General features: G+C 35.2%; 1 protein-coding gene across 1 annotated transcript; it reads right to left on the reverse strand.

Moving 5' to 3' along the window:
* Window positions 1–2,348: 2,348 nt before the first annotated feature.
* IAPP (islet amyloid polypeptide) lies at window positions 2,349–7,832 on the reverse strand. The gene is made up of 3 exons (XM_076006833.1): window positions 7,753–7,832; window positions 3,670–3,679; window positions 2,349–2,528 (listed from the first exon to the last, which is right to left on the reverse strand). Exons 1-3 carry the CDS (start codon window positions 7,830–7,832, stop codon window positions 2,349–2,351), a joined length of 270 nt encoding a protein of 89 aa, XP_075862948.1.
* Between the last annotated feature and the right edge of the window lie 19,898 nt (window positions 7,833–27,730).

Consider the following 27,730-nt stretch of genomic DNA (forward strand, 5'->3'; position numbering starts at 1 on the left):
GAGGTTCATTGCATCAAGTCCTCTCACGATGCTCAAGAGACTTTCTAGAAGTTCTATAAGTGGTGTTATTACATAAATCCTTTGTTTTGACTGTGTTGTAACATGAAATAGAAAGAAATCCTTTGTATTTCTAAATGTCCAATAAAATATAATTTGTAGCACATACTTGTAGCAAATAAGTACTTAGAAGCTTAACTCACTCTTAGGTTACTCAAGGGTACCTATGATTTCGTGTACCATAGGCAAAATGGTATCAACATAATAACCTCTTTCCTTCTCAAAAATCTCCTAGTTGAAATGTTCTAATCCTTAGTACTAGGGGTTGTTAGGTTATTATACAGAATTCTTTTTATTTAATTCTTGGTAATTGTGTGCTACTATAATGCAATGCCTTTGAATATCATATGCACACATTAAGATTTTGTTGATACTTGAAAGATAGATTGGAGAGTTGAAATAAATTATAAAGCTAAATAATAAACCTGTGTATATAATATTTATAAACATAAATACAATATTTATATCATATTGTAAATTTTGAATTACATATTAAATTATAAATTATATATTATGTTATATATATTTATATCATATATAAATATGATACACAATAAAACTTTATTTAGACTACTGTGGGAACATTTTTAAATAATCATGTTTAAGAGATTGTAATTTAATTATATTTTATTCAATTTGAATGTGAGGCATGAGTCCACTTTGAAAGAAGAGCCAACAGTTGAACACTCACAAATAAGAATTTACATATTCATTTATTTATTTCAACTTGTTATTCACAACATAAAATTTATTATAAACGTCTTTTCTTATCTCTACACACTCACCAAAACAACAGAAACCTCTATAATTAATAATCTAAGGCACACTTCATACGGGGAAATTTTAATGTAGAAATCAAGCCAATGAGTCAGATTCTCACAAAGATTGAGATGTTTCCTTTTTCTATGTTTTAAAAAATACAAGGTGTGTGCCTTTAGAAACAGCATAATGCAGAATGATAGCAGTTTAAATGAATTAATGCTGCTTCCAAAGGTACCTAATTCATGTTCAGGGAAAAGCAGATACCCTGTAAGAATCTGACTTAAATGTAAAACATTTCATCTCATCTCCAATACCACAGCTGCCACCATAGAAAGTGCATCACACACATGTAACCTCTGTCAGAAAAGTCCAATTAGTTAAACAAAGAAAATAAGTTGTTATACAGCACATAGTTTCTAGAAGTTTGTAGTCTTTTAATTGCAGACATGATTAATAGAATACAAGTTGCTTTTGCAAACCCTGAATAAGAATATGACTGAGGTTTGCTGAAAGCCACTTAAAACAGAATACAGGGGGGCCGGGTGCTGTGGCTCACGCCTGTAATCCTAGCACTCTGAGAGGCCGAGGCGGGCGGATTGCTCGAGGTCAGGAGTTCGAAACCAGCCTGAGCAAGAGCGAGACCCCGTCTCTACTATAAAATAGAAAGAAATTAATTGGTCAACTAATATATATAGAAAAAAATTAGCTGGGCATGGTGGCGAATGCCTGTAGTCCCAGCTACTTGGGAGGCTGAGGCAGGAGGATCACTTGAGCCCAGGAGTTTGAGGTTGCTGTGAGCTAGGCTGATGCCATGGCACTCACTCTAGCCTGGGCAACAAAGTGAGACTCTGTCTCAAAAAAACAAACAAACAAACAAACAAACAACAAAAAAACAGAATACAGGGCATATACATTTAATAAAAACTCACTGTTGATAATACAAAAGGAAACCCTCATGGACACAAATTGCTTTTATATTTTTAAATAACCATTCAGTACCAGCACATACAACAAAGAATAGAATTTAAAAAAATATTTTGACTGAGTCAGAAGCAGGGTTTTATTTATTTATTTTTTAAACAGCATCTTATCTCATTTCAGAAATCTAATGCAAAGAAAGGACTGCTTAATGAGGGTACTTAGAATTGCTGGTTTTCTAATGTTCACAATAATAACTTTATTATTAGCTGTTTACAATGTACCAACCTTCGGATTACCATTTTTTCTTTTGTTCTTAAACTCAGGTCATAAAGATATCGGCCAAGAAAATAGCGTTTTTGTTATTAAAGTAAAAATCTCTAGCAAGAACATTTCATTTTTAAAAAAGACATTGTCTTTTCATTATGGGATCTTAATTAGTACTACATTTGAAACAATTCTTTGACAATGTGTATGTACTGGTAACAGACATGGGATATACAGACTCATATATTCACATGAGAAATGAAAAAGGCAGTTACATTATACAGGAAATCACTAGTGTATTTGAACATGAAACAATGAGAAGAACTGTGAAGGTACATTGACCTCTAAAGGGGTAAGTAATTCAATGGTTCTTTATTTAAAACTTGAACGGCATTCCTCTTGCCATATCCATTGGATCTCACATTGGTAGGTGAGTGAACAGCACCAAAGTTGTTACTGTAACGAACTAAAAAATTTGCCAGGCGTTGTATTGTACAGGTAGCAGTGTTGCATGTCTGTGATGACTGGTAACATTGAACAAATATGAAAGATTAGAGACTTGGAAATGGGATTGGATACACCCATGTGACACCAGGTATCTCATATTGATGAAAACTAAAGGAAACATTTTCACATAAGTAAGCAACTCAGTGTTTGGGTTGTAGATTTTTTTGACACCTTGAAGAAGCAACAGAATCATTTTGACTAGGAACTCATATAACATCTTCCATTATAGTTAATGTTGTATTTTCCAATACAATTCCTTTTTTGGGAAATTCATAATACATTACAGATGATAATAATCACAAGGTGTCTTTGTCCTGTATTATTTTAAATCTTGTTGATGAATTTATTTTTCATTATATAAAAGACACTTAGAATGTAAAATTTTTACATAACCTGAAATATGTAGAAATTAATCAAATATTCATTTCTCACATCTTTCCAACAAGAATTAAGCAGTATTAGTTAATTTCTGTTAAGTTCCTTGATTAAGATGATTGACTAAGATGATCTTGATTAAGATCATAGATTCGGGAGTGTTAAGAAAGAAATGTCAGGAGGAAATTCTGCAACATGCAACCACATGGGTAAACCTTGAGGACAATATGCTAAGTGAAGTAAGACAGTCACAGAAAGACAAGTGCTGCATGATTCCACCTATATGACGTGTATTCAAAACAGTCAAATTCATGATTCAAAGAGTGGAATGGAGGCCGGGCGTGGTGGCTCACGCCTGTAATCCTAGCACTCTGGGAGGCCGAGGCAGGTGGATTGCTCAAGGTCAGGAGTTCGAAACCAGCCTGAGCAAGAGCGAGACCTCGTCTCTACTATAAACAGAAATAAATTAATCGGCCAACTAATATATATAGAAAAAATTAGCCGGGCATGGTGGCTCATGCCTGTAGTCCCAGCTACTTGGGAGGCTGAGGCAGCAGGATTGCTTGAGCCCAGGAGTTTGAGGTTGCTGTGAGCTAGGCTGACGCCACGGCACTCATTCTAGCCTGGGTAACAAAGTGAGACTCTGCCTCAAAAAAAAAAAAAAAAAAAAGAGTGGAATGGTGGCTACCAGTGGGTAGGGGCAGGGGGAAATGGGCAGTTACTAGATAATGGGCATAAAGTTTCAGTCAAGTGAAATGAACAAGCTCTAGAAATTTGCTGTACAACACTGTGCCTATAATCAACAATAATGTAGTGTATGCTTATGTTGAGAGGGTAGGTCTCATGTTAAATGTTCTTACTACAATAAAATAAAATAAAAAAGAGAGAATGTCAGGTATTATAAAGTCTCAAGAGGAATCAGATGTATCACCTGTTCGGGCACTCTTACTACTTCAGAGTGGGAGTTCTCTTCCTCTTAGCATAACTACATGAACATTACCATTTCCCTGCCATCTGCTTGGATCCTACGCATTTAACATTTTTAATAATAGGACTGGGTTAAATGTCAAACGAAAAGACCTTTTTATATCAATGGGATTAATATTCACCACATTTTTAGCCACCTGGAACGATTGCATCACAATGTCATAGATAAGTCAGAAATCATCACCATGAATTAAATAATTCATTTGAATTTTAACTTTCTTTTCTATTTTAAAAAATTATTTATATTAACTCTATATTTTTGGGCTACCTTTTTTTCAGTGTGCTTTCCAGATGGCATTGGAATTGGATACAAAATAATAGCATTGCTTCCTTTTTGCTGGTTATTAAAAAAGTTAGGGAAATGTTTTAGTTTTCACTTCCATAGAAATCAAAATATCGGTGAAACTTAGGATAAATGGAAAGTGGAAAGTAGTCAGTTGTGAGGCTAAAAACTCAATGTCCAGAGGCCAGTAGATATACAAGACTGGGGGTAAATGCAAGGGATTTATCTCAGTGTGTTTGCTTTGTGTGGAGAGTATTTCATTCTCTCTCTATATATACAGAAACAGTCTAAAAGTAAATGTGTAAATGTTTTAAAATTTCATGTGAGGCTGGGTGCGCTGTCTCACGCCGGTAATCCTAGCACTCTTGGAGGCCAAGGTGGGTGGATTGCTCGAGGTCAGGAGTTCAAAATCAGCCTGAGCAAGAGTGAGACCCCATCTCTACTATAAATAGAAAGAAATTAATTGACCAACTAATTATATAGAAAAAATGAGCTGGGCATGGTGGTGCATGCCTGTAGTCCCAGCTACTTGGGAATCTGAGGCAGCAAGATTGCTTGAGCCCAGGGGATTGAGGTTGCTGTGAGCTAGGCTGACGCCATGGCACTCACTCTAGCCTGGGCGACAAAGTGAAACTCTGTCTCAGAAAAAAAAAAAAAAAATTTCATGTGAAACTTCAATTTTTTTTTTTTTTACTTTTTTATTCCCATTATTTCCTCCCAAATATGGAAAATTCTTCTTACAGGATCAGGTGAACTGGATATTTGTTGAGTGTAAGTGTATGCTGACAAACCAATTATTCAGGCAAAGAAAACCCACTGTGGGACCTAATTATTGGGTCTATATCAATCTTATTTACACTATCTGCTCAATTATTTCTCTTTGAAGGTATAGTAAATATGACCAGTGTGCATTTAAAAAAATGATCTCATTCCTTTAAGGGTTGAACCAGTAATTCTTTACACTAGACATTAAATTTTAAAAGGCAAGCTTTTCCTGAAAAACAGCAAGAATTGGAATTTGACCCAAACACGTAAAACTAATAAATTTAAAGCAATAGAGGAAATTATGGGTCAAATTGAGAAGGTTCAAAGAGGATATCTGTTTCAAGATATGTTTATCAAATGACTGGAACATTTGAAGTGTGAAAGAAATATTCAATATACTACATGCTGAGTGATACTTTGATAATTGGTTGGCAGGTCAGTACTAGGATTTAAAATTATTCTAAATAAAATGTTATTTTGTTTGCATTAGTTAAAAAGGTCATCATTCTATTTAAAAGAAATTATAAGAGTCTTTATGTTTGTTTCATAATTGTGAAATTGCTTTGCTAAACAAGACTTTTCATCTAAATATACTATTCAGCATGTATAAGATTCCATCCAAAGCAATCATTAGAATGGGACAAGATGGCTGAAATGGTAGGGGAAAGGCATGGCACCCCCACTTGCAGGCATTTTTTCCTCATTAACTACCTAGACAGACAAGGCCTATCTGCCTACCCACCCAGCAGCAAACACTGAAGCTGTGGATCTCTTGCAGGTACATGGTGCACATGGAAATCTTGACTTTAAGAGAGCCTAAGCAATGACAGTAAGCCAAACTATAAGTCTTAAATTGTCTCTTTTTAATGTCTCTCAAGATTGTTAAAAATGGTTTAAAAATGGGTCCCTGCTCTCAGATCTTAACATTCATCTCTGGAGAAGTGTGGACTCCTACAGGGAGAGCCTAGTGATTATAGCTTGGCACCTGTGTAATTATATTATTAACTACCTTCTGATTACCTGCCAGGCAGATATTTACAACAGAGTGTAAAGAAAGGTGGCGGGAAAGTACCACCTTTTGCAAAAGATCCTTTTGTTTTAGCCGTGAGCATAAAATAATGTAACTATTTTTTATATGGTTTGTAAGGTCAGTTCATTATCCCTTAATCCCATCTCATAAATGTATAAAAGTTGAAAAAAAATCTCCAATGAGGTGACTGAATTTTATGAGAGAAATGTTATAAATCTACATTAGATTTATTTTTTAAGGGAGTTGAAAATTTGAGACATTTTCTACATAGGTTTTCTTAGCTTTTTATGAGATTTACAGGATATTACTTGATTTAACAATTCACAATGATAAACCATGCCCCCCTTTAAAAAATGATCAAACATACTAATTTTAGGAAACACATTAAAAAGCAATTTGAAGAAATTTTTTTTAAACTATTTCTAATGACAATTCAAAATAAAAGATGTGAGACTAGCATGAAAATAATTTGATAATAAGTAATGGTATATGTTGATTATTCTATTTCTAAGTGAAGTTCACCTCATAATAGGCAAATAGGTAAATAAACACACACTGGAGAAATGTGCTTAGCAAATGTCTATGTCTAATGAAAGAAAAGATCAAGATGTAGACAGACATTCTAGTTAATACTGCTAATTTTCCCATCATCATCCAATTGTTTTGCTTATCAGAAACTTCATGTCAGTTTTATTTTTATCCATGAAAAAGCCAATAGAAAGTTACAGTCAGTTCTGAGAAGAACATCCTGTAAACTAGATAAGCCCTGAAATGACAAAGAACATTTGACGACAGTTCCAGCTATTCATTATACTTAGGTGTTGTAGAAATTTTCAGTTATTGCTATGGACCTACACCGCAACAAAAAACACTTGAAGGGAAACAAAGACATGATCATTCTGATGAGAAGAATTCTAACATGACTTAAAGCACACTCTCTTCAAAGTTAAACTTAATTCTCCTTGGTGTTAAAGAATGTAAATTCAGCCCCATAAGACTATTTGGACTCTATGTTATATTAATTATGACATATGCATGGATTTGAAATTTAAAATCTCCTAAATAAATGGAGAATTACAATTTTAAAGAGTTTCCATTTGAAAGTTGTAATTACTGCTAACGTTTTCATCTGACAAATTTTTTAGACTTCCTTAAAAGTACCACTTAAATGACATGAAACCTTTCATAATAGACCTTCTTAGAAAATCCTGATGCACATGCTACCTACTGAAAATAATTTCAAGTAGTATTAAGTTACATTTATAGCAGCTAAGGAGTTATCTCATGAAGAATGGAGTTTTATAATTCTGTCTAATTAACAAAATTGCTAATGACATAGAGAACGAATCTCCCAACAAACAGCAAATGACTTTTAAACTAGTTTTTTTTTAAGTTTAACTTCTTAAAAACTTTGATCTTCCCCTGATTATTTTTGTACATTTCAATTTCCAGAAAATATAAAAGTTTTGCATATTCCCAGCCTTTTGAGGAAAACAAAAGTCTACATAAAGACACAATAGAACTGCACATGATATGAAATATATGCTTTACTTAAGTTTCTCCAGTTTGTTTCAGCGTCAGGTTAATAGAGTAGAAATTACTACCTTTTGGTTTTTCCTGCTTCATGTTCTGGCTTTGCCCCTCTAAGTTCCAAAAGCATATTTCTCGAGAAAACTGGAATCATGCTTAGGCATTATTTAGTCAGAAATCTAAATGGCACAAGGGCTATTAGTTATGCAGCAGTATGTAATTCTAGTTTTTCCATACTTTATGAAAGAAATAGGATTTTAAAATTACTAACCTTTCAAGAGGAGTAGCTTTCAGATGGTTTAATACAACAGAGAGCACAAGGAGAAAAACTGGCAGCTTCAGGATGCACATTGTTTCTCCAATTTTCTGAAAAGAATAATCCAGCACTGAAATCAAAATATTTCTTATGGTTCTAATTGATGTAATTTTAAATTAAAGCCTTTTTAAAAAAAGTCTTAAAACATAATTTATAAGGATCAACATTTTTATTGATATAGTCCCTTCATACTGTTCAATTTTTAAATATTTTCTCAATTTTTACTCTCCTTATTTCCTTCTCTAAACAAACAGAAAATTGATAATATAATACATTATCCCCTTAGGCTTTCTTTCACATAAACCATATCTTTAACACCAAGTTTGCTTTTCCCTAAATAAATAATGCTTTCCCAGAAAGAGGAAATTCTTTACCTTTTGGTGTTTTAGTGTCAGCAATATCAGCAAATGCCTTTGATAGCAAGAGAGCTTCAGGAAAAGACCTCAAGCTTACATCTACTGGAGAATTGACCTCTTCATTTGCTGACTAGTAATCTAGCTCTTATATAACTTTCACAGCTTTCTCAGCTCTGATCTCAGGCAGCTCAGAGAGACTGTCATTAATTTCCATCCCTATAGATAGAAAGTGCTTCATAGGCAGCAAAAGCAGATGGGTCATTATTACATTAACACATCAGTAAATATTAATGTAGCAAATACAGAGTGTCTCTGTGTAGTTAATGGTGTATCATACACAGCAGATGTTTGAATTTGCCATCTTTACAAGACACAAGTGAATTTTCAAGAATTAGATGTATGCTACAGTAAGGAATTGATAAAAAGAAGTGATTAAGAATAACAACAAATGTGAGTATGTGCAGAGAGAAGCCAGAGATTTTTGAGGAGGTATAACTTAAATCCAAATGACCCCAATGGCTTAATCTCATGAACATAACTAAGTTGAGACATAGAAGCAAGATTTACAAAAAAGAGGATAAAAGAGAAACCAAAAGCCATTTACAGTGAATTGAGGGGGAGGATTAAAGACATAAAAACAATAATTTTACATCCAGAAATTTACTTGTCAGCATTTAAATAGTAATGCAAAACTATATGCAGTCAAGCAACTTTTTGACGACTTTGCCATCATTACTTAGAAATATCACAATTATTTTTAACCATTTCAGTATGGTGCTCACAGGCCCTGAAACCTTGCCCACAGCTGGCACTCATAGTCCCCACGGTAGTTTGTACTGTGCATTGAGGACAACTCTGTTTTGCTCTTGTGTGATGAGGAAACCTTTAAAGCACTGACAGCTTGTTTTACTTTACAGGCAGCTTTACTTGTAATGTCAATCAGAATAGGTAACACATACATATATGTTTTCATTACATTATTTTTAAATGTTCGCAATTTTATTTTGATAAATGAAAAATTAGAAAAGTCATCTCACGGCTGTCGGCTAAAGTCGCTGTGCGCGTTCATCTGTGGCTGTTGACTATAGTCGATGCTCGTACTGAAGTGGTTAAAGAGTAGACATTCTTTTCCCTGTAACTTCATGAGAAAATTATGAATGGGGTAGCTCGGCAGAGTGCTCTCTGGCTTCCTTTTTTTTTTTTTAAGGCAAAAGCAAGTTATTGAGGCAGAAAGAAAAAAAACAAAGAGAAAAGTGGCTTCCCCATAGACAGAGCAGCAGCTATCTCTCAGAGCAATAGAGAGTAGCACTTTGCGAGCTTCTGGAGACTGATTTTATACCTTCTATTTAATTTTATGTTAAGCAGAGGGAGGATTATTCATAAGATTTTTGGAAAAGGAGTGGGGAGTTCCCCAAACCAAGGGTTCCTCCTTTTTTAAACCATGTAGGGTAACTTCCAGGAGTTGCCATGACATCTATAAACTGTCATGGTGCCGGTGGAAGTTTCTTTTAGCATGTTAATACATTATAAGCAGGGTATAATAAACAGTGAGGGCAACGTGAGGACATTTATTATGGCCATTTTGGTTCTAGCTGGTGTGGGCCAGTTTCTCTACCACCTTCTGTTTTATCAGAGACCTTGGTTCAGATCGTATGACTCCTTATTATTATTATTATTTTATTTTGGCATATTATGAGGATACAAATTTTAAGGTTTCAAAAAATGCCCTTTCCCCCCTCCCCTCACAAGTCTGAGTTTCCAGCATGACCATCCCCCAGATGGTGTACATCTCACTCATTATGTATGTATATACCCGCCCCCCTCCCCCCTCCCACCTGCCCAATACCCTATTACTGTAGTACCTATGTGTCCACTTAGGTGCTGCTCAGTTAATACCAGTTTGCTGGTGAGTATATGTGGTGCTTGTTTTTCCATTCTTGGGAGACTTCACTTAGTAGTATGGGTTCCAGCTCTAACCAGGAAAATATAAGATGTGCTATATCACCGTTGTTTCTTAGAGCTGAATAGTACTCCATGGTATACATATACCACATTTTATTAATCCATTCTTGGATTGATGGGCACTTGGGCTGTTTCCATAGCCTTGCAATTATGAATTGTGCTGCTATAAACATTTGAGTGCAGGTGTCTTTTTTGTAGAGTGTCATTGGATCTTTTGGGTAGATGCCCAGTAATGGGATTGCTGGATCAAACGGTAGATCCACTTGTATGGCTTTAAGGTATCTCCATATTGCTTTCCACAGGGGTTGAACTAGTTTGCAGTCCCACCAGCAGTATAGGAGTGTTCCTCTCTCTCTGCATCCACGTCAGCATTTATTGTTTGGGAACTTTTTGATAAAGGCCATTCTCACTGGAGTTAAGTGATATCTCATTGTGGTTTTGATTTGCATTTCCCTGATGATTAGAGATGTTGAGCATTTTTTTCATATGTTTGTTGGCCATTCTTCTGTCTTCTTTAGAAAAGTTTCTGTTCAAGTCCTTGTCTGGCTTCCCTTTTAAAATAATTTGTTTTTATTCATTTTCTCCAAATTGTTCTTTCCTTTTTCTTATATTTTTAAAATTTATTTGTTACATTCTACATTATAACAACTCAATGTCATTTATAGCAACTAAAAGGAACTTCAACTATCAGTGAAAATGTGCATGTCTGTGTAATTAAAAATATTAGAATTCTTCAAGTAAAGAAGTTCATTGATTTCATATACTTCTTACGAGCTTAGTAAACATAGTTTGAGGGAGTTTGGTAGATATTTCAAAAAGAAAGAAACAAACTTGTTTCCAATCCTTGTTCTAATTATACAATGATTCTATAATTTTAATGATTCTGTAAAATTTGCTGATATCCCCTAAAAAAAAGAAAACTAAATAAAATAAAAGTATTTGGAAGGATAATGGACTTCCTGTAAGAATATAATGTGTTTGGCACGGTGAATACAGTGATTTAGAAATGATATATAGGCCAGGAGATATTAAATATTGTCCAACATCAAACATTGACTTAGAGCTGAATCCTGGACCCAAGCTAACCTTTTCTGATTCATGGTCTAGTGTTCACTTAGACCAAAATGCCTACCTCTAACTTACATATTTATTTTATTTTCATAACTTTTCTGAGATGTTAAGAGTTCCAAACATAATATTTAGAAATGTATTCTTGCTCACTCTCTGGGAAATTAATGCTATAAGGAAAATGTTCTACCTAAGAAAGGAACAGGAAGACCTGACATTTTTTAAGGACTGCTGTATGTCAGGCACTGTTATTTAAATGACATGTGACACTTCACTTCATCTTCATACCTCTAAGGTGGGTATCATTTGCCCCAATTTATAGATGATAAAGCTGAGATTCAGAGAATATAAGTGACTTGCTTAAGGTTACATAGCTACTCAGGAGCAGAGTGGAATTCAAATTCTCATCTGTCTGTCCCAGGATATTTGTATTTTTGTTGAAAAGGATCTCTTTTCCTATATTCTCAATTGCCAATCACTTTCTCTGAGTTGGCTATCTTGTTATAACACCCTGAATGATTTTGTTATAGCCAGATGTGGCCTTATGTTGGTCTTTTGTGTAATGTTTAGTAAGGTCAACATCTATCCCGATTTCAAATGGCTTCAGTTTTCCTTATATACTAAGGAAAATGAAGATAATAATAGTATATGAAGATTTAGATCCTCTTTATGTGACCACTCCCTTACCAGGTCATATGCTCCCTCCTGAAGGACATGCATTATTGCCACTTTGTATATCTTTGTGTATCCTCCAGCCTTGCTAGTTAAAGTGTGAATAAGGTGCCGAAAGCTTTGGCATCACCTGGGAGCTTGTTAGAAATGCAGAATTGCAAGCCTCACTTCAGATCCACCGAATCAGAATCTGCATTTCAAAAAGGATTTCCCCACTGACTGCATGCACACCCGCAGCTTGAGCAAAACTGTCCTGTAGTACATTCCATTTATTCATCGATTCAGTAAACATTTATAGAGAACCTACTGTGTGGCAGGGATTCTTCCAGGTACCAGAGATAGAACAGTGAACAAAACCCATTTTTGTTCTCATGCATCTTAGAGTCGGTGGAAGAAGCACAGAGTAAGCAAGTGACCAAGTAAATACGCAATTACAAATTTTATTTTCAACTTTCTCTCTTCCTGCCCACTTGTATTGAGGTCTCTCCCTTACAGTCTCTATTCTCCTCTGTTTCTCTAAACTAGTTGCTTTCTAGAATTATTGCACTCTTGTTCCTTTGTTGTCACATTGAGAAATATTCTCACCATTCTTCTGTTTCAAATATCCTGCTTTAGCTTTCTTGGTTTATACCCTTATTTGAAGGAACATATCCTACAGTTAATTTCCTAATATTTTCTTCAAGGAGTGAATATTCTTAGTTGACCGGAAAATCAAGTTGGGGAAGGGGGTTTAGAGTTGAATTGATTTTCCCTGTGTTTAATTTGGTGTTTCACTTCTTCCCTTTGCAGTGATTGGTTTCCGCAGATCCAAGGTCTACCAAATTTAATTTATAAATAGATTAAACTGTTTTTGGGTTAAGGAGAGGAAGTTACCTGGATGCTTAGAGGGAAGTAAGGAGAGGGAGGGTGTGTCTTAAAGTCCACAGTTTTAAGTATATAAAAATCCTCTAGCTCTTATTCTTATCCCATAACCTTGCTTCTGAATTATCTGGGGTCTAAAAATCCTAGACTTTCAGAGACATCGTGGAGCAATTTGGCTTGCTTGGTGTTAACATTGCTTTCTCAGCTAGGCGTAGGAATCTGAAAAGTAATATCTCTCCTCAGTCTTTTTCCATTTTCTAAATATATGTGGATATTTTCAGCCTGTTATTGTTTCCTCTCTCATTCTCTTTGTTCTTGTGTCCTTTTTATTTCTTTGCCTCCATTATAATATTGCCATGGTTAAGTAAAGTCTGTTACATGTTGATTCCTTCAGGAACCTCCCAATTGCTTGGTAGTTATTTAGACTTACATCCTAACAAACTTTGCTTTTTATTTTCCTTTTAATGTTTTCAATATTGTTCATTTTATTTATTTATTTGTTTTTGAGACAGAGTCTCGCTTTGTTGCCCAGGCTAGAGTGAGTGCCGTGGCGTCAGCCTAGCTCACAGCAACCTCAAGCTCCTGGGCTCAAGCAATCCTACTGCCTCAGTCTCCTGAGTGGCTGGGACTACAGGCATGCGCCACCATGCCCGGCTAATTTTTCTATATATATTAGTTGGCCAATTAATTTCTTTCTATTTATAGTAGAGACGGGGTCTTGCTCTTGCTCAGGCTGGTTTCAAACTCCTGACCTCGAGCAGTCCACCTGCCTCGGCCTCTCAGAGTGCTAGGATTATAGGCGTGAGCCACCGCGCCCGGCCCTGTTCATTTCTTTTTATAGACTTATTTTCATGTTTTAAAGTTAATTTTTAATTTTAAAAATTTAAAAATGTACCAAAAAGCGAAAAATATGAACCACTGATAAAAATATAAGATACAAAAGATACAAAATTATCTATATATGAAGATGGAACTATATGCAATATTTGCATTTAAAAAAGAAAACAAAAATCATAATTTTTATGTTAGAGTATTAAGTTACGGTTGACTTTTCTCTGAGCATTTTTAGTGTTGCTACATAGTTTTAAAACCATCTTGTTAATGGATTGCCACATGTAGTTTGAAAGTGATATCATTGTTATAAACATTTTCAGAGGAGAAAAATGTGTTTTTAAATCTGTGCTGCTTGGTATCAAACAATACTTTTTCTATTTCACTCCACCATGCAAAATGCTACAAATTAGCAAACTTGGTGACTTTTCCAACACTGCTTTCCTCTCTTTGTAACACACAATCACTTTGCTGGAGAACAATCTAGAATTGTCATTATTTTTTATTTTTTCTGCCATCCTTTAAAATGTAGCACAAGAATTTTTAAGTCCCTTAAGTGAAAATGCTTTTTCCAACACTCTCTTTCTATCCCCTTTTACTGGATTTAAAGCATGTGAGTACAGTTTTGAGAAGAGACAGGAACCCACTTTACCACACCCTGCCCCACCCACCCCACTGGAGTCTAGGTGAGTATGAACAATGCCCTCTCACTTAGAGCTTAATTTTCTTTTTACACTTTGGTGGAGAATTCAGTATTTAATAGTTTGCATCTTTCTATTTTAAATTTTCTCAAGAAATCATCTTAACCAAGAACATACGTGTTTTTCTATACTGTTGTAATATTTTGGAAAAAAATGCATTTTCAAGGACTTCTAAGATCTTGTTACTTCAGACATACAGATTAGGAGCTTTAGAAAGACTTACTGTTTTCCCCAAATAAAAACAAAATAACACGCATGCAAATCAACAATAATCTCTGAGTTAGAAGAGAATTTGCATATAATTTAATATAACTCTCCTTTAATGTTTGAATTATTTCATTCAATAATATTTAGAACATCTATTAGGTACTAAACCCCTAAGTATAGTTTAGTTCCGGATTTGGGCAACTAAGCAGAATACAATAATGTTTCCAAATCTGCTGGAAAAAAAGTACCAGAACACTGTGTGGCTTAAACAGAAATTTATAATCTCATAGTTGTGGGGGTGCAGAAGTCTAAGATTAAGATGTCAGCAAGGTGGCTTCTTTCTTTCAGGGTGGATCCTTAGGGCTGTTCTGTGTGTCTCCCCCAGCTTCTGGTGGTTGGTTGGCAATCTTTGGCGTTCCTTTGTTTGTAGAAGAAGCATCACCTGATTTCTGTCTCCATTTCCACATATCGCATGTGCGTATCTCTGTGACTAAATTTCTCCTTTTTATAAGTACATCAGTTATATTGTATTAGGAGTCCAAACTATTCCAGTATGACTTCATCTTAACTAATTACAGCTGCAATAGCACCATTTCCAAATTCTGGGGTACTGTTTGGGCTTCAGTGTTTGAATTTGGGGGATACAAAATTCAACCCATAATGTTTTTGTTTTTCCTAAAAATTCTATAATTTGTGTTTGTTTTTATTCTTTCCTTTAACTCAATAGGTTTTGTTTTTAAATATTTCCCAGTGGAATTGTTTCTTTTATTGTTTTGTGATCAATTTTTTTTTGTATTCTTGCTACTTTAGACTTTATTAAATTTTTCCCTGTGATCTAATATATGATCAATTTTAGTAAGAATTCCCTGAGCACTTGAAAAGAAGGCATATTTTTTAAGGTACAAATTTAAGATACAAAAATTCTATATATAAATTATCTCCATATTATCTACTTTATTAAAATGTTATTTAAGTCTTCTAAATCCTTTTTTATACTTTTCATTTTGCTGTGTCTTGGTTTGCAAGAGTAGAATTAAGCTTCTATTACCTGAATGTTTCTGCTTGTTTATCTGTTCTCAATTTGCTGCTTTATGAAAGTTGCTTTATTTCCTGGCTGTATAGAAATGCATAACACATATATCTTCACTGTGAATGATTCTCTTCATGTCTTTAAAGTACCTTTCTATGTCATGTTTAATACTTTTTGCTCTGAATTTTACCTGGACAGATATTATGGTCATGACTCACTTTTATCCTTCCTTTCCTTCCCTCCCTCCCTCCCTCCCACCCACCTACCCCTCCCTCCCACCCACCAACTCCTTCCTTCCTTCCTTCCTTCCTTCCTTCCTTCCTTCCTTCCTTCCTTCCTTCCTTCCTTCCTTCCTTCCTTCCTTCCTTCCTTCCTTCCTTCCTTCCTTCCTTCCTTCCTTCCTTCTTTCCTTCCTTCCTTCTTTTCTTTCTCTGCTCTGTCTCTGTCTTTCTGTCTTTCCTTTCTCTCTCTCTCTCTCCTGTTCTTTCTTTTCATACAATGTGCACATTCTTTTATTACCTTTCTGTATCAACTTTGTGTTTAGTGTGTCTCCTATGCACAGCATAAAGTTGGGATTTATTTTGGGAGTTAATCTGAAAAGCTATTTCTTTTAGTTCTTTTTTTTTTTTTTTTTTTTAAGACAGAACCTTTCCAAGGATCTTTTAGTTCTTAAATTAAACCTATGTATTTCTTGATATAGTAGATATATTTGGGCTTAGTTCTATCATAATAATAATAATCATTCTACAATGCTTAATATAATCTGACTTTGATCAAAACATTTTATATATTTTTAAAATTTAATTCTTATATATAAATCACCATTTTTATGTGTGTGTATATATATATATAAATATAAATAATACATATACAAAATGAAACTGAAGTACAGAGAGGATAGTAAGACACCCAAAGTCACAGAGATTATTAGTGGTAAAGCTGGGATTCTGGTTCCTGCTTTCTCTTTACTATTACATTATGCAGCCTCTTTATTTTATGCTCTCTGTGATAAATCTGGGTAAGTTCCTAAGATCTATTTTCTAGGTCATGATGACTTCTTTCATCTGTATTTAATATGCTATTACCCATTTAATACATTTTTAATATCAGACATTAAATTATTTTAGTTCTAAATACATCTTGGCCAATTTTAATAGTCTTTTTTTGGTTATTAAAATAATCCATTTAAAAAGTTTTTAACCATTTCATACATGGTTAGTTTATATTGTGTATCTGACCATTTCAACACCTGATTTCCTTGGAAATTTAATCTGTGTTTCGTTTCTGAGAACCCTTGTTTGCAGTGGTTTGATTTTTGTTTGTAAGATCATATGTTTTTGAAGTTAATCTGTGAGAATCCTAGGGGTGCATATTGAGGATGTTTCCAAAGAGAAAGTTTGGTTGCATCTGCCACTATCCAGAATCTGCTAACATCTGGGAGCACTTTAGCTTCGTGGAGGGTTCAGGGTAGTATAGGAGTATTAGCTTCCTAACATTGAGACAGATTCAAAGTTCGGGACTGCAAGATTCCAGACCTTGTATCAGTATTTTTTCCCAGGGCAACTTTCTCTCACTTACTGACTACTCTCTGCTCAGATTTCAGCTCTTTTACTACCCTCCCTCACGCTTTGAGATTTCTTTTCCCTCTTGCGGGAGTGCCATAAAGGTAGGTTTGTCTTAATTTACCCAAATTCTAATTGTTTATTTAGTAGGAGAGCCCTTCATTATAAGTCGTATTTCAAGAAACAGAAGTGTGTGTGTACATTTTAAAGACTTCTGAGCTATACAGCCAAATTCCCATCTAGAAAGTTGTAATAATCTATTCTCCTCTAGAAATGTGTTAGTGTATCTGTTTATCATTATTAAAAAAATACACATGGATCTTATAGTAAAGGAAAGTAGTATCTTTTTGTTAAGTTGATGTTTTTTGATTCATAGTGAACCTTAAAAATTTAAAGTGTATTTTTGGACATTTATGCAATTAATTTTTTTAATCACCTGGATTTGGACATTAAGGTAGATCTGACCTGGAGATGTGGAAAGCTTTGGGCATTCAGTATGTAATCCAAGGACAGTCTGTGCAGCCAGAGGGAATTAAGACAAAAGATATCTTGGGAAACATCAGAATTCCTGAGTCATGCTGAGGCCTAGGAGACAGAAAAAGAGATGGGAATGTTCAAAGATGACTTATTGGGAGATAACAGTAGTGTCAGAAATCAAACAAAGAGAAAGTTTAAAGAAAAAAGGGTTGGTATGAATGTTACATCATGTAGCTAAATCATATAGGATGAAGGCTAAAAAACAGAAATTTTAATTTGGCAAGTAAAAGTCTAGCTGATGACATATCTGGGATACTTGCAGTGCCAGGTAAGGACAGAAACAGACATAATGGAAAGCACAACAGTCCTGAAAAGTTACTAATGTAGATCAAGGGATCTTAACATATTGAGAGTCATGGGTCCTTTTGAGACTATGATGGAAACAAAGGAACCCCCTTTTTTTTTTGTTTCCTAGAAAATACTCACATACACATACAATCTAAATTTTTTTTTTAAAAAATCCAGATATTCTTATTTCCTCTGACAATCATCTTTATATAGATTCTTCTACTATCACCTCATTGAAGATATTTCATCTTAGCAGGAAGGAGAAAGTACTAATACCTTCAGGAGAGGTTAGGGGTAGATTAAAATAACATGTAAAAAAATACCTGACACTTGCTAATTACATGTTCAATAAATGTTTGCTGATCTTTCAAGAGCCAACAGGAAAGGAGATTTTGGCAAGACAGAAGAGAACAAAGAATTGTTGGCATAGTGCCCACAAAGAACTGGGAGGCAGTGGGATCACGGGTAAAGTGGTGAGGTTCATCTTGCAGGGAGGAGAGAGGGAGGTTTTGGAAATGTATGTTAATTCAGAACCTGTTTTATTGCAGGCATTGTATTAGAACATTTTTGTACAATGTCTCATCTTCAAACAACCCTATGAAGTAAGACATGCTGACTTTTACAGATGAGCATTTCAGTGTTTAGAGAGGATAAAGTAACTTTTTCAGATTCATGTTAGAAAGTGGCAAGGAGAAGAATCTAACCTAACAAGTGTCACACAACAAAGCTGCCACACAGCTGGAAGAGTTTTAAAGAAGTTCAGGAATTATTATAATTAATATGGGAGTTCTAGGGGAGGTAAAATTAGGGAAATTTGAGTCTCAATTTTCATTGGCTAATGAATGGCAGTTAATGATCAGTTGTGAATGGCCATTAGCCTGGCCTTCTCCTCTCTGACTTGTCAGCAATGACCCTCTTGTCACCTGAAGGGGTGTCCACATGGATCTGTCGTCGTGTGGCTCTGCTCCCTGCTTCCTCTAGTTCTGACAGTGTTGGAAGCTGGGATTGGCCCAAGCCTCTGGGAAAGAACCAAATTGTCCACAGGAGGCTTTCAAATATGAGCTAAATGAAAAGGGAGAACAGAGAGAATATAATCAGGTACACCAGATTATCAAAGCCACTGAGCTTGGCATTTTCCCCCCTGAGCACCACTGGGTAAGTACAGAAAGAGGCCACGAACCTTCCATGTAATAATAGAAGCCTTAGGACTAAATGTTCTTCCTTCTATATAATATTACTGTTCATATTGGTCCAGAAGCTCTTTAGCTTCTTAAAATCCTGTTCATATATATTTCTGTTTTGCTCCATATTTCAGAACACTTTAAATATACTATTCCTTTCTCTTGTTTATATTTAAGTTGTGGTGCAATTTGATCTCATGCTATGTGACTTCTAATCTAAGTAGATGTGATAAAATTAACTGGCTCCAAATCTTAATTATAAATGCTTAGTTATGAATGCTGCGGTTGGCTCTAACTATAGATTGGGGTTTTAAGTCACAGTATGTACAGTCAAATGAACTCTGATTGGGAGTTGATTGTTTAAGCAGATTTCATACTTATTTAAAGAAGATACCCTTGTGATTTTGTTGTAGCAAATAATTAAAGTTGAAATCTAGCTATTTTATAACCACTGTTAGGAAGTTTAATAATTTACACCAAAAATGTCTTTAAAGATTACCAGTTTCACTTAAGTGTAAATTGGTTGACAAAATTACCAAGCTCCCTGGGATATTTTGGCATACACCCTCCATACTCCTCCCCCTAACTCCGGTAGAAACAATAATCCAACCAATGAACCAACCAAACATGTAGAGCAAGGAAAGATAATTTTCTTTTTTTTTGGAGGTAAACACTCAGAAATTTTTACTGATTCACAATCAAGAAAAAGTAGAGACTGTTGTTGCATATCATCATCTACATTACTAATAAAAATTTGAAATGAGACCAAGCTGAGAACAGAACTTTCAGGTGAACATTGATCCAATAATCTGTCTGAATACCATTAAAATTTGACCTGGTATCTAATCCCAAATCAACCATTACATTGCAGATACACTGTGTTAGGTAGCCTGGAAGATGGTCCCCAGTGATTCTTCCTCCTGCTTTTCACAGCCGTGTAAATGACATTTGTATGACATATCACACATCCTTGTAATAGATCCTGAGCCAGAAGTATCCAGCTAAGCTGTACCCAGATTCCTTACCCACAAAACCCATGAGATAAAAATGTGTGCTATTTTAAGATGTTAAATTTGGGGGTTGTTTGTAATAGATAATACATTCTTCTAGGTGACTTGTTTTCAGCATAAATGGATCGAAGATACTGTATTATGCTTTTGGCTGTGGGTGCAAGAGCCAACACCTATGTGTTCTGAACAAATATTTTGAGTTCCAGAAGCCCACGACAGCAATGTTTTGTCTGTAAACAACAGATGACAGGTAAAAAGGTGTGTTCGTATGTAGGCAGGCTTGAAGGACTCTTGATTGTAGCTGGTGTTTTTAGATACACCCACACAGCTGGAGTGGCACTGTTAATAGAAAGATTCAAATAAAATGTTCAATTAAGGGATTCCTGCAATTAGAAGACCTTATTGAAATCAGGTGAAAGGAGAGAATATGGTAATGATCCAGTTACTGCAAAAATAGAATGAGATTGAGATTTTACTGACACTACAGAATTGGAGTTATCAGACTAAGGCCCTGGAGATCTTTTAATGACTTGAACCCTTTAGAATGTTGCCTGACTGCTATCATCCATACCTCTTGGTCTTTCTTCCCTTTGCATGCTAAAAAATCACTTGTATTTGGGGATATAGGTCTGGACTGAAATGCTTGGTGAGACCCAATTCTAACCTGTCAATCTATGAAATAAAACAGCAAAGCTTTTAAGGTAGTGATTATAAGGCTGATGCAATTGGAGACCAATATTTTCCACAAGACCATGAGTATCTGGATGCCTCTTGCATCCCTCTGGATTTGTCTTTCCGATTTTGTCCTAAGATTTTGTTTAGGTCACAAACCAGCAAGCTTCCTTTGAAACCCAGGAGAAAATTCCTAAGGGCAATTTCAAATCAGTTCAAATGAGGACTCAAAGGTTCAGAGAATGATGGTGAGCTTGTATGGTATTTATCTGACCTCAGATATTTGGGAACATAATAAAGCCCAGTGTTGGCACACTTCATATATTCTCTTCATCAATGGTTCATTCCTAAAATTAGAAAATTTTGTTAGTAATGTCTGTAAGTATTATAAGGAGTAAAAAAAAAAGTGTATGATGCTCCTGCAGGTAGTTTGAGCTCTCCTAAACTGATGAGATTTTGAGAGATTTTTCAATGGGTCCAGGAATATGTTGCAGGTAGACTATAGACCACACTTTGAGAAACTTCACTAATAAAACACAACAGATTGCTTTTTATTCCTAGCACACCCTGAGCTTTGTGATCTCCATGCTCATACTTCTCAGGTTATAGAACACATTTGCCATGACATGTAATTGTCTATATGTTTTACTTGCTCATTCTAAGCTGCTTGAGAGCTATTAATTGCTAACTTCTCATTTACTCAATGCCTCTTAGCATAGCGCCTTGCATACTTTCAGGCAGCTTGTTATTATAGTGTGATCATAAAGGATAAGGCTTTGGAGGCTGACAAATTGGATTAGAATACAGGGTATGTGGCCTTGAGCAAATTAAGATCTCCAAATCTTTTTTTTTTTTTTTTTTTTGAGACAGAGTCTCGCTTTGTTGTCCAGGCTAGAGTGAGTGCCGTGGCGTCAGCCTAGCTCACAGCAACCTCAAACTCCTGGGCTCGAGCGATCCTTCTGCCTCAGCCTCCCGAGTAGCTGGGACTACAGGCATGCGCCACCATGCCCAGCTAATTTTTTATATATATATCAGTTGGCCAATTAATTTCTTTCTATTTATAGTAGAGACAGGGTCTCGCTCTTACTCAGGCTGGTTTTGAACTCCTGACCTTGAGCAATCCGCCCGCCTCGGCCTCCCAAGAGCTAGGATTACAGGCGTGAGCCACAGCGCCCGGCCAAGATCTCCAAATCTTTATTTCCTTGTTTGTAACACTGGATAACAACAACTATCTTGCCTGGAACATCATAAGCTTTCCATATGTTGGTAACAATTTTATGAGGAAAAAGTTTGTTACCCACTATATGCTCATTAAAAAAACAAAGAAAATGTATGTAAGCAAAATTATTAAAATAAAAACCAAACTAATCTTACCCCCTCAGAGATAATGAAACATGGTATTTTGATGAATATCCTCCCAACATTTATTTTTAATCTGTATCTATCTGCATTTCAATTTAAAGTAATGTCATACCATTCATGCTATTTTTGTAATATGCCTTTTGTTTTTTAAGAACATGCTATGAATACTTTTCCATGTCAATAAGTATTATCATGTAATTTTAAATGGGCACAATTTTATTCTCATCATATATGTATAAAAGAAACAATTTCATAGTGTTGGACATTTAGATTTTTTTGTATTTTTTTATTTTACTTAAACAAAGCTGTGGTGAATATTCCTTGTGTATTTTTTTTTTCTTAAGAATTGAGGTTAAGTCAAAGACTATACATTTTTAAAGATTTGATATTTACTACTAAATTGACATTGAAATGTTACATCATCACTTAGTGAAAGATGTTTGCCAACATTGAGTATCCTAATGAAGAAAACTTTGACAATTTGATGAGTGAAAAATGGTAACTCAGTTGCATTTTAAAATTCATTCTCAATTCAGAAAGTATTAGTGAACATCTCTTCCGTTCTAGGCACTGAATGGTGGAAAAGGGGAAAGTGATTCAAAGGTGAGCAAGGTGGCAGGTTCCTACTTTTACAGAACGTAAAGCCTAACAAGTTTAAGGGTGTTAAACATGCAGCAATTAAGGATGTGATGATGAAGACATATCTCAAGGATATGTTCCAGGGCAAGGGTGTTTGATTAGGCCTCCTGTTGTGACACTTACTGATGAGCTGAAGGTCACCACACTGGGAAGGGAGGGCAGTGCAGGAAAGCACAGAAGTAAAATCTCTCCAGACTGGCCAATACTTGAGGAACTGAAGCAAAGAGTTTGGCTTGATATTATACCTAGAAAACCCCAAGGATTCAACCAAGGGACTCCTTGAATTGATAAATGAATTTGGTGAAGTCTCAGGATACAAAATCAATACACAGAAATCAGAGGCATTCATAAACACCAACAACGGTCAAAGTGAGAACCAAATCAAAGACTCAATTCCCTTCAAAATAGCAACAAAGGAAATAAAGTACCTTGGAATATATTTAACTAAGGAGGTAAAAGACCTCTACAGGGAGAACTATGAAACACTGAAGAAGGAAATAGCAGAGGACGTAAACAGATGGAAGAATATACCATGCTCATGGGTCGGCAGAATCAACATTCTTAAAATGTCTACTACCCAAAGTGACCTACAGAGTCAATGCAATCCCTATCAAAAACCATCATCATTTTTCACAGATATAGAAAAAATAATTTTACGCTTTGTATGGAACCAGAGAAGAACCAGAGAAGCAAAATCAATCCTACACAACAAAAACAAAATAGAAGATATCAATTTACCAGACTTCAAACTATACTACAAGGCTATAGTCATTAAAACAGCTTAGAACTGGCACAAGAACAGGGACATTGACCAGTGAAACAGAACTGAGAACCCAGATATAAAACCATCCTCATATAGTCAACTAATCTTCGACAAAGCAGACAAAAACATACACTGGGGAAAAGAATCCTTATTCAACAAATAGTGCTGGGAAAACTGGATAGCCACACGTAGAAGACTGAAACAAGACCCACACCTTTCACCTCTCACAAAAATCAACTCATGCTTGGTAACAGACTTGAACCTTAGGTGTGAAACTATTAGAATTCTAGAGGAAAATGTTGGAAATACTCTTCTAGACATTGGCCTAGGCAAATAATTTATGAAGAAGACCCTAAAGGCAATCACAACAGCAACAAAAATAAACAAATAGGACCTGATCAAATTAAAAAGCTTCTGCACAGCCAAAGAAACTGTCAAGAGAGCAAACAGACAACCCACAGAATGGGAGAAAATGTTTGCAAGCTACACATCTGATAAAGGGCTGATAACTAGAATCTATTTAGAACTCAGAAAAATCAGCAAGAAAAAAATCATACAACCCTATCAAAAAATGGGCAAAGGACATGAACAGAAACTTCTCAAAAGAAGACAGAATAATGGCCAACAAACAAGAAAAAATGCTCAACATCTCTAATCATCAGGGAAATGCAAATCAAAACCACAATGAGATATCACTTAACTCCAGTGAGAATGGCCTTTATCAAAAAGTCCCCAAACAATAAATGCTGGTGTGGATGCAGAGAGAGAGGAACACTCCTACACTGCTAGTGGGACTGCAAACTAGTTCAACCTCTGTGGAAAGCAATATGGAGATACCTTAAAGCGATACAAATGGATCTACCATTTGATCCAGCAATCCCATTACTGGGCATCTACCCAAAAGATCCAATGACACTCTACAAAAAAGACACCTGCACTTGAATGTTTATAGCAGCACAATTCATAATTGCAAGACTGTGGAAACAGCCCAAGTGCCCATCAATCCAAGAATGGATTAATAAAATGTGGTATATGTATACCGTGGAGTACTACTCAGCTTTAAGAAACAATGGTGATATAGCACTTCTTGTATATTCCTGGATACAGCTGGAACCCATTCTACTAAGTGAAGTATCTCAAGAATGGAAAAATAAGCACCACATGTACTCACCAGCAAATTGGTATTAATGGATCAACACCTAAGTGGACATATAGAAGTAACATTTATCAGGTGTCGGGAAGGTGGGAGGGGGGAGGAGGGGATCAATATATACAACCAAACGAGTAAGATGTGCAACGTTGGGGGGATGGACACACTTGAAGCTCTTACTTGAGGGGGGAGGGGGCCATGGGCAATATATGTAACCTTAACACTTGTACCCCCATAATATGCTAAAATAAAAATAAATAAATTAAATTAAAAAAAATTTTAAAAAGGGAGAAAAAAAAGAAAAACTAATAATTGAAAATAAAAATAAATGTTTATAAAAGTTAGTTTCTCAGATAAAACAAGTCAAAATATTGAGCTCAGAGCAATAATATAACATATTTCTGTCTTGCATAAAAATATTGCTCTATCTGTCATGGAGGGGCCAAAAAAAAAAAAAAACTGCTAAGATACTTCTCACCTACATTTGCTAATCAAGCAAATCAGATCAGCAAACAAAAGACAGATTTGCTACTAGTTCAAGACTATGTGGAAATTTTGCTTTTCTTATACAACTCAGTCCTAGCTAAAATGTTCACATGGAAAATCTAATCATAAACTCATTGAATCTGATAAAAGGGGGAAAAAAGGATGAAAGAAGCCTTTAAAAAATTAAACTGCCATAGAAATTGCTCTACCCAAGGTATTGGACCACAGCCCACTGGGGCAAATAAAGTTTAGCTATGTGAACAGGTACCAATTTGTCAGAAATGTAATTTGAATCCAACTGTCTTTCATAAACTAGTGAGTTTGTATTACTATCTTATGGTGAAAATTTAAAAATGAAACATAAAATCTTTGTATGTATATGTGTTTAGGTGTGTTTATGCTTATATATGTATTGTGTTGTATGTTGTGTTTACGTGGTAAAATCTGGTGTAGTCAGAAATGCCTTAAGAAATTTTATTTAGATTGAGTTAGATAAATGACTGCTCATATAAAATATAAAATATATAGTAATTAACCCAAATGCCTTTTAGTTCATATGACATAAATAAATCTTTAATAAATAAGTTGGTTTTATGATTATTGATAAAAATAGAAATGTCAAAAAAAAAGAGTTTGGCTAGTACATGGAGTACGAGCGAATGATTCAAAATGAGATTTGAGAGGTAATTAGCAGTCAGATCACATAATAAGGCTGAGGACTTTAAGAATTGGATTTTTCATCTTTAAAAAGATAATTCTGGTTGAAACTTGGGAACAGATTACAAGAGAACAAGGGCACATAGGGGAAGCCCAGGTGGGAGGCAATGAGGTGGACCAGGATGGCTTGCAGTATCTATTACTCAGAGCTCTTTGGTTGCAAGTGATAAGAGTCTAACTCAGACCATCTTAAGCAGAAGGGAGAATTTGTTGAGTCTTGTAACCAAACCATGAGAAGTAAAAGCATTATCTGGGCGTTAGAACAATGGAAACCCAGGATGCAATGTTCTGAGTAATACATACTGCAAGCCACCAATAAATATTCAATAAATATGTGTAAAATATCTAAATACACTGTGAGAAACCCACATACACACATCAATTTAGTCATGCAATTGCCAGTTTTCATTGCTCAGCGTCATTTTTATAAGACTTAAAGGATATTACCTACCAGGCAAAAGGAAAACGTTTGGCCCATATGATGTCTCCGCTTTTCTCCAGCCATTACCAGGCCCTCCTCACAAGTCCTCTGCAAAAGAACTGGTCCTGAGGGCAGGCAGCGTAAGTGTCCACCAAATAGCTGTAATTTGAAAGGTATTGCAAACTTTTGTTCTATTCTGCCCTATGTCCCTGCCAATGGAAATATCCATTATTAACACTTTTCCCTCACATGAGATAAACAAGGAAAGAGATTTCTCTTGTGTTTCAAAATCATGTGCATTTTTTTTTTCTAGGAAGGAAGAAGGAGAGAATTAGTTATCCCTTAGTGACAATGGTGTCTTAGGTTAGCTGAGAAAATAGCACTGAAAAATAGCAAAATAAGGCAGTTAAAAGATATGGCTGAGGAGTTGGGGGAAAGGGAGCAAAGAAAATGGGACTGAATATTTTCATAGCAGTTAGTCTGTGATTTAGCCTGTCATTTTTCATGTAGGTTAAGGAGGGAAAAATAAGTGACAAGAATAATTTGACTCTCTCAAGATGACAGCTATACATCATGTAGGTCTTTGCATGCACATGTGTGTATGTGGGTTTCTCACAGTGTATTTAGATATTTTACCTGATTAGAAGTATGTGGTGTAACTTTACAAGCTATTAACTTTATCTGTTGACCAAGTATCTTGTTATGCATAAGATAATCTAATAGTAGCTGATATAGTTTTAGCAAATCTGCACATATTTATTGAGTCTCTTTTACCTATGGAAGTGCATTTTTAATAGAAACTCTTCAATGCCTTATTAGAGAGGAGTGCAGGAAACATTAGCTTTTTGAGGGTGATATTTTGGAGTTAGTTTACATAACATCCTACTGGGTAGGCAACTACTTACTGTGGCCCAGAAAAAGGGGAAGAGTTAATAGATCACCAAGAGATGTTTAATTAATTCTGTGTATAGTGGCAGGATGAAAGATATTTCAAATACAAAGTATAAATTACATCTATTAGCTATTCTCCTGTCTAACCAAAAACCAAGAACATTTTTGCCATTGTATGATGAATTTGAAGACAGATACATTTCCACAAAATCAGAATTATGGGCTGTGAGTAATGAAAGTAATATACTATTTAGTTACATGAACCAGTGATTAATGAATCACAATTAATGATCTTTTGTGAAAAACTCAAGAAAAATGAAGTCTTTGAGCTGCAGCCATGCTGCATCACATTTCTTTCTTTAAGTTGTGTTAATCAAAACCCTTCCTGTAACATAGCTAATTTGCAAGCAACTCAGATGATCAGATGAATTAAAAAGGGGTTCAACTCATATTTTAACATATCTATCTACCTTAAATAACGGTACCGTTAAGGGAACTGCTTTAAAACTTGCTTGACTAGCTTGAGATAATACTTTGACTACTTGGGATACTGATTTCAATTTTAG

Source organism: Microcebus murinus, chromosome 10 (genome assembly GCF_040939455.1).
Source record: "Microcebus murinus isolate Inina chromosome 10, M.murinus_Inina_mat1.0, whole genome shotgun sequence".
NCBI lineage: Eukaryota > Metazoa > Chordata > Mammalia > Primates > Cheirogaleidae > Microcebus > Microcebus murinus.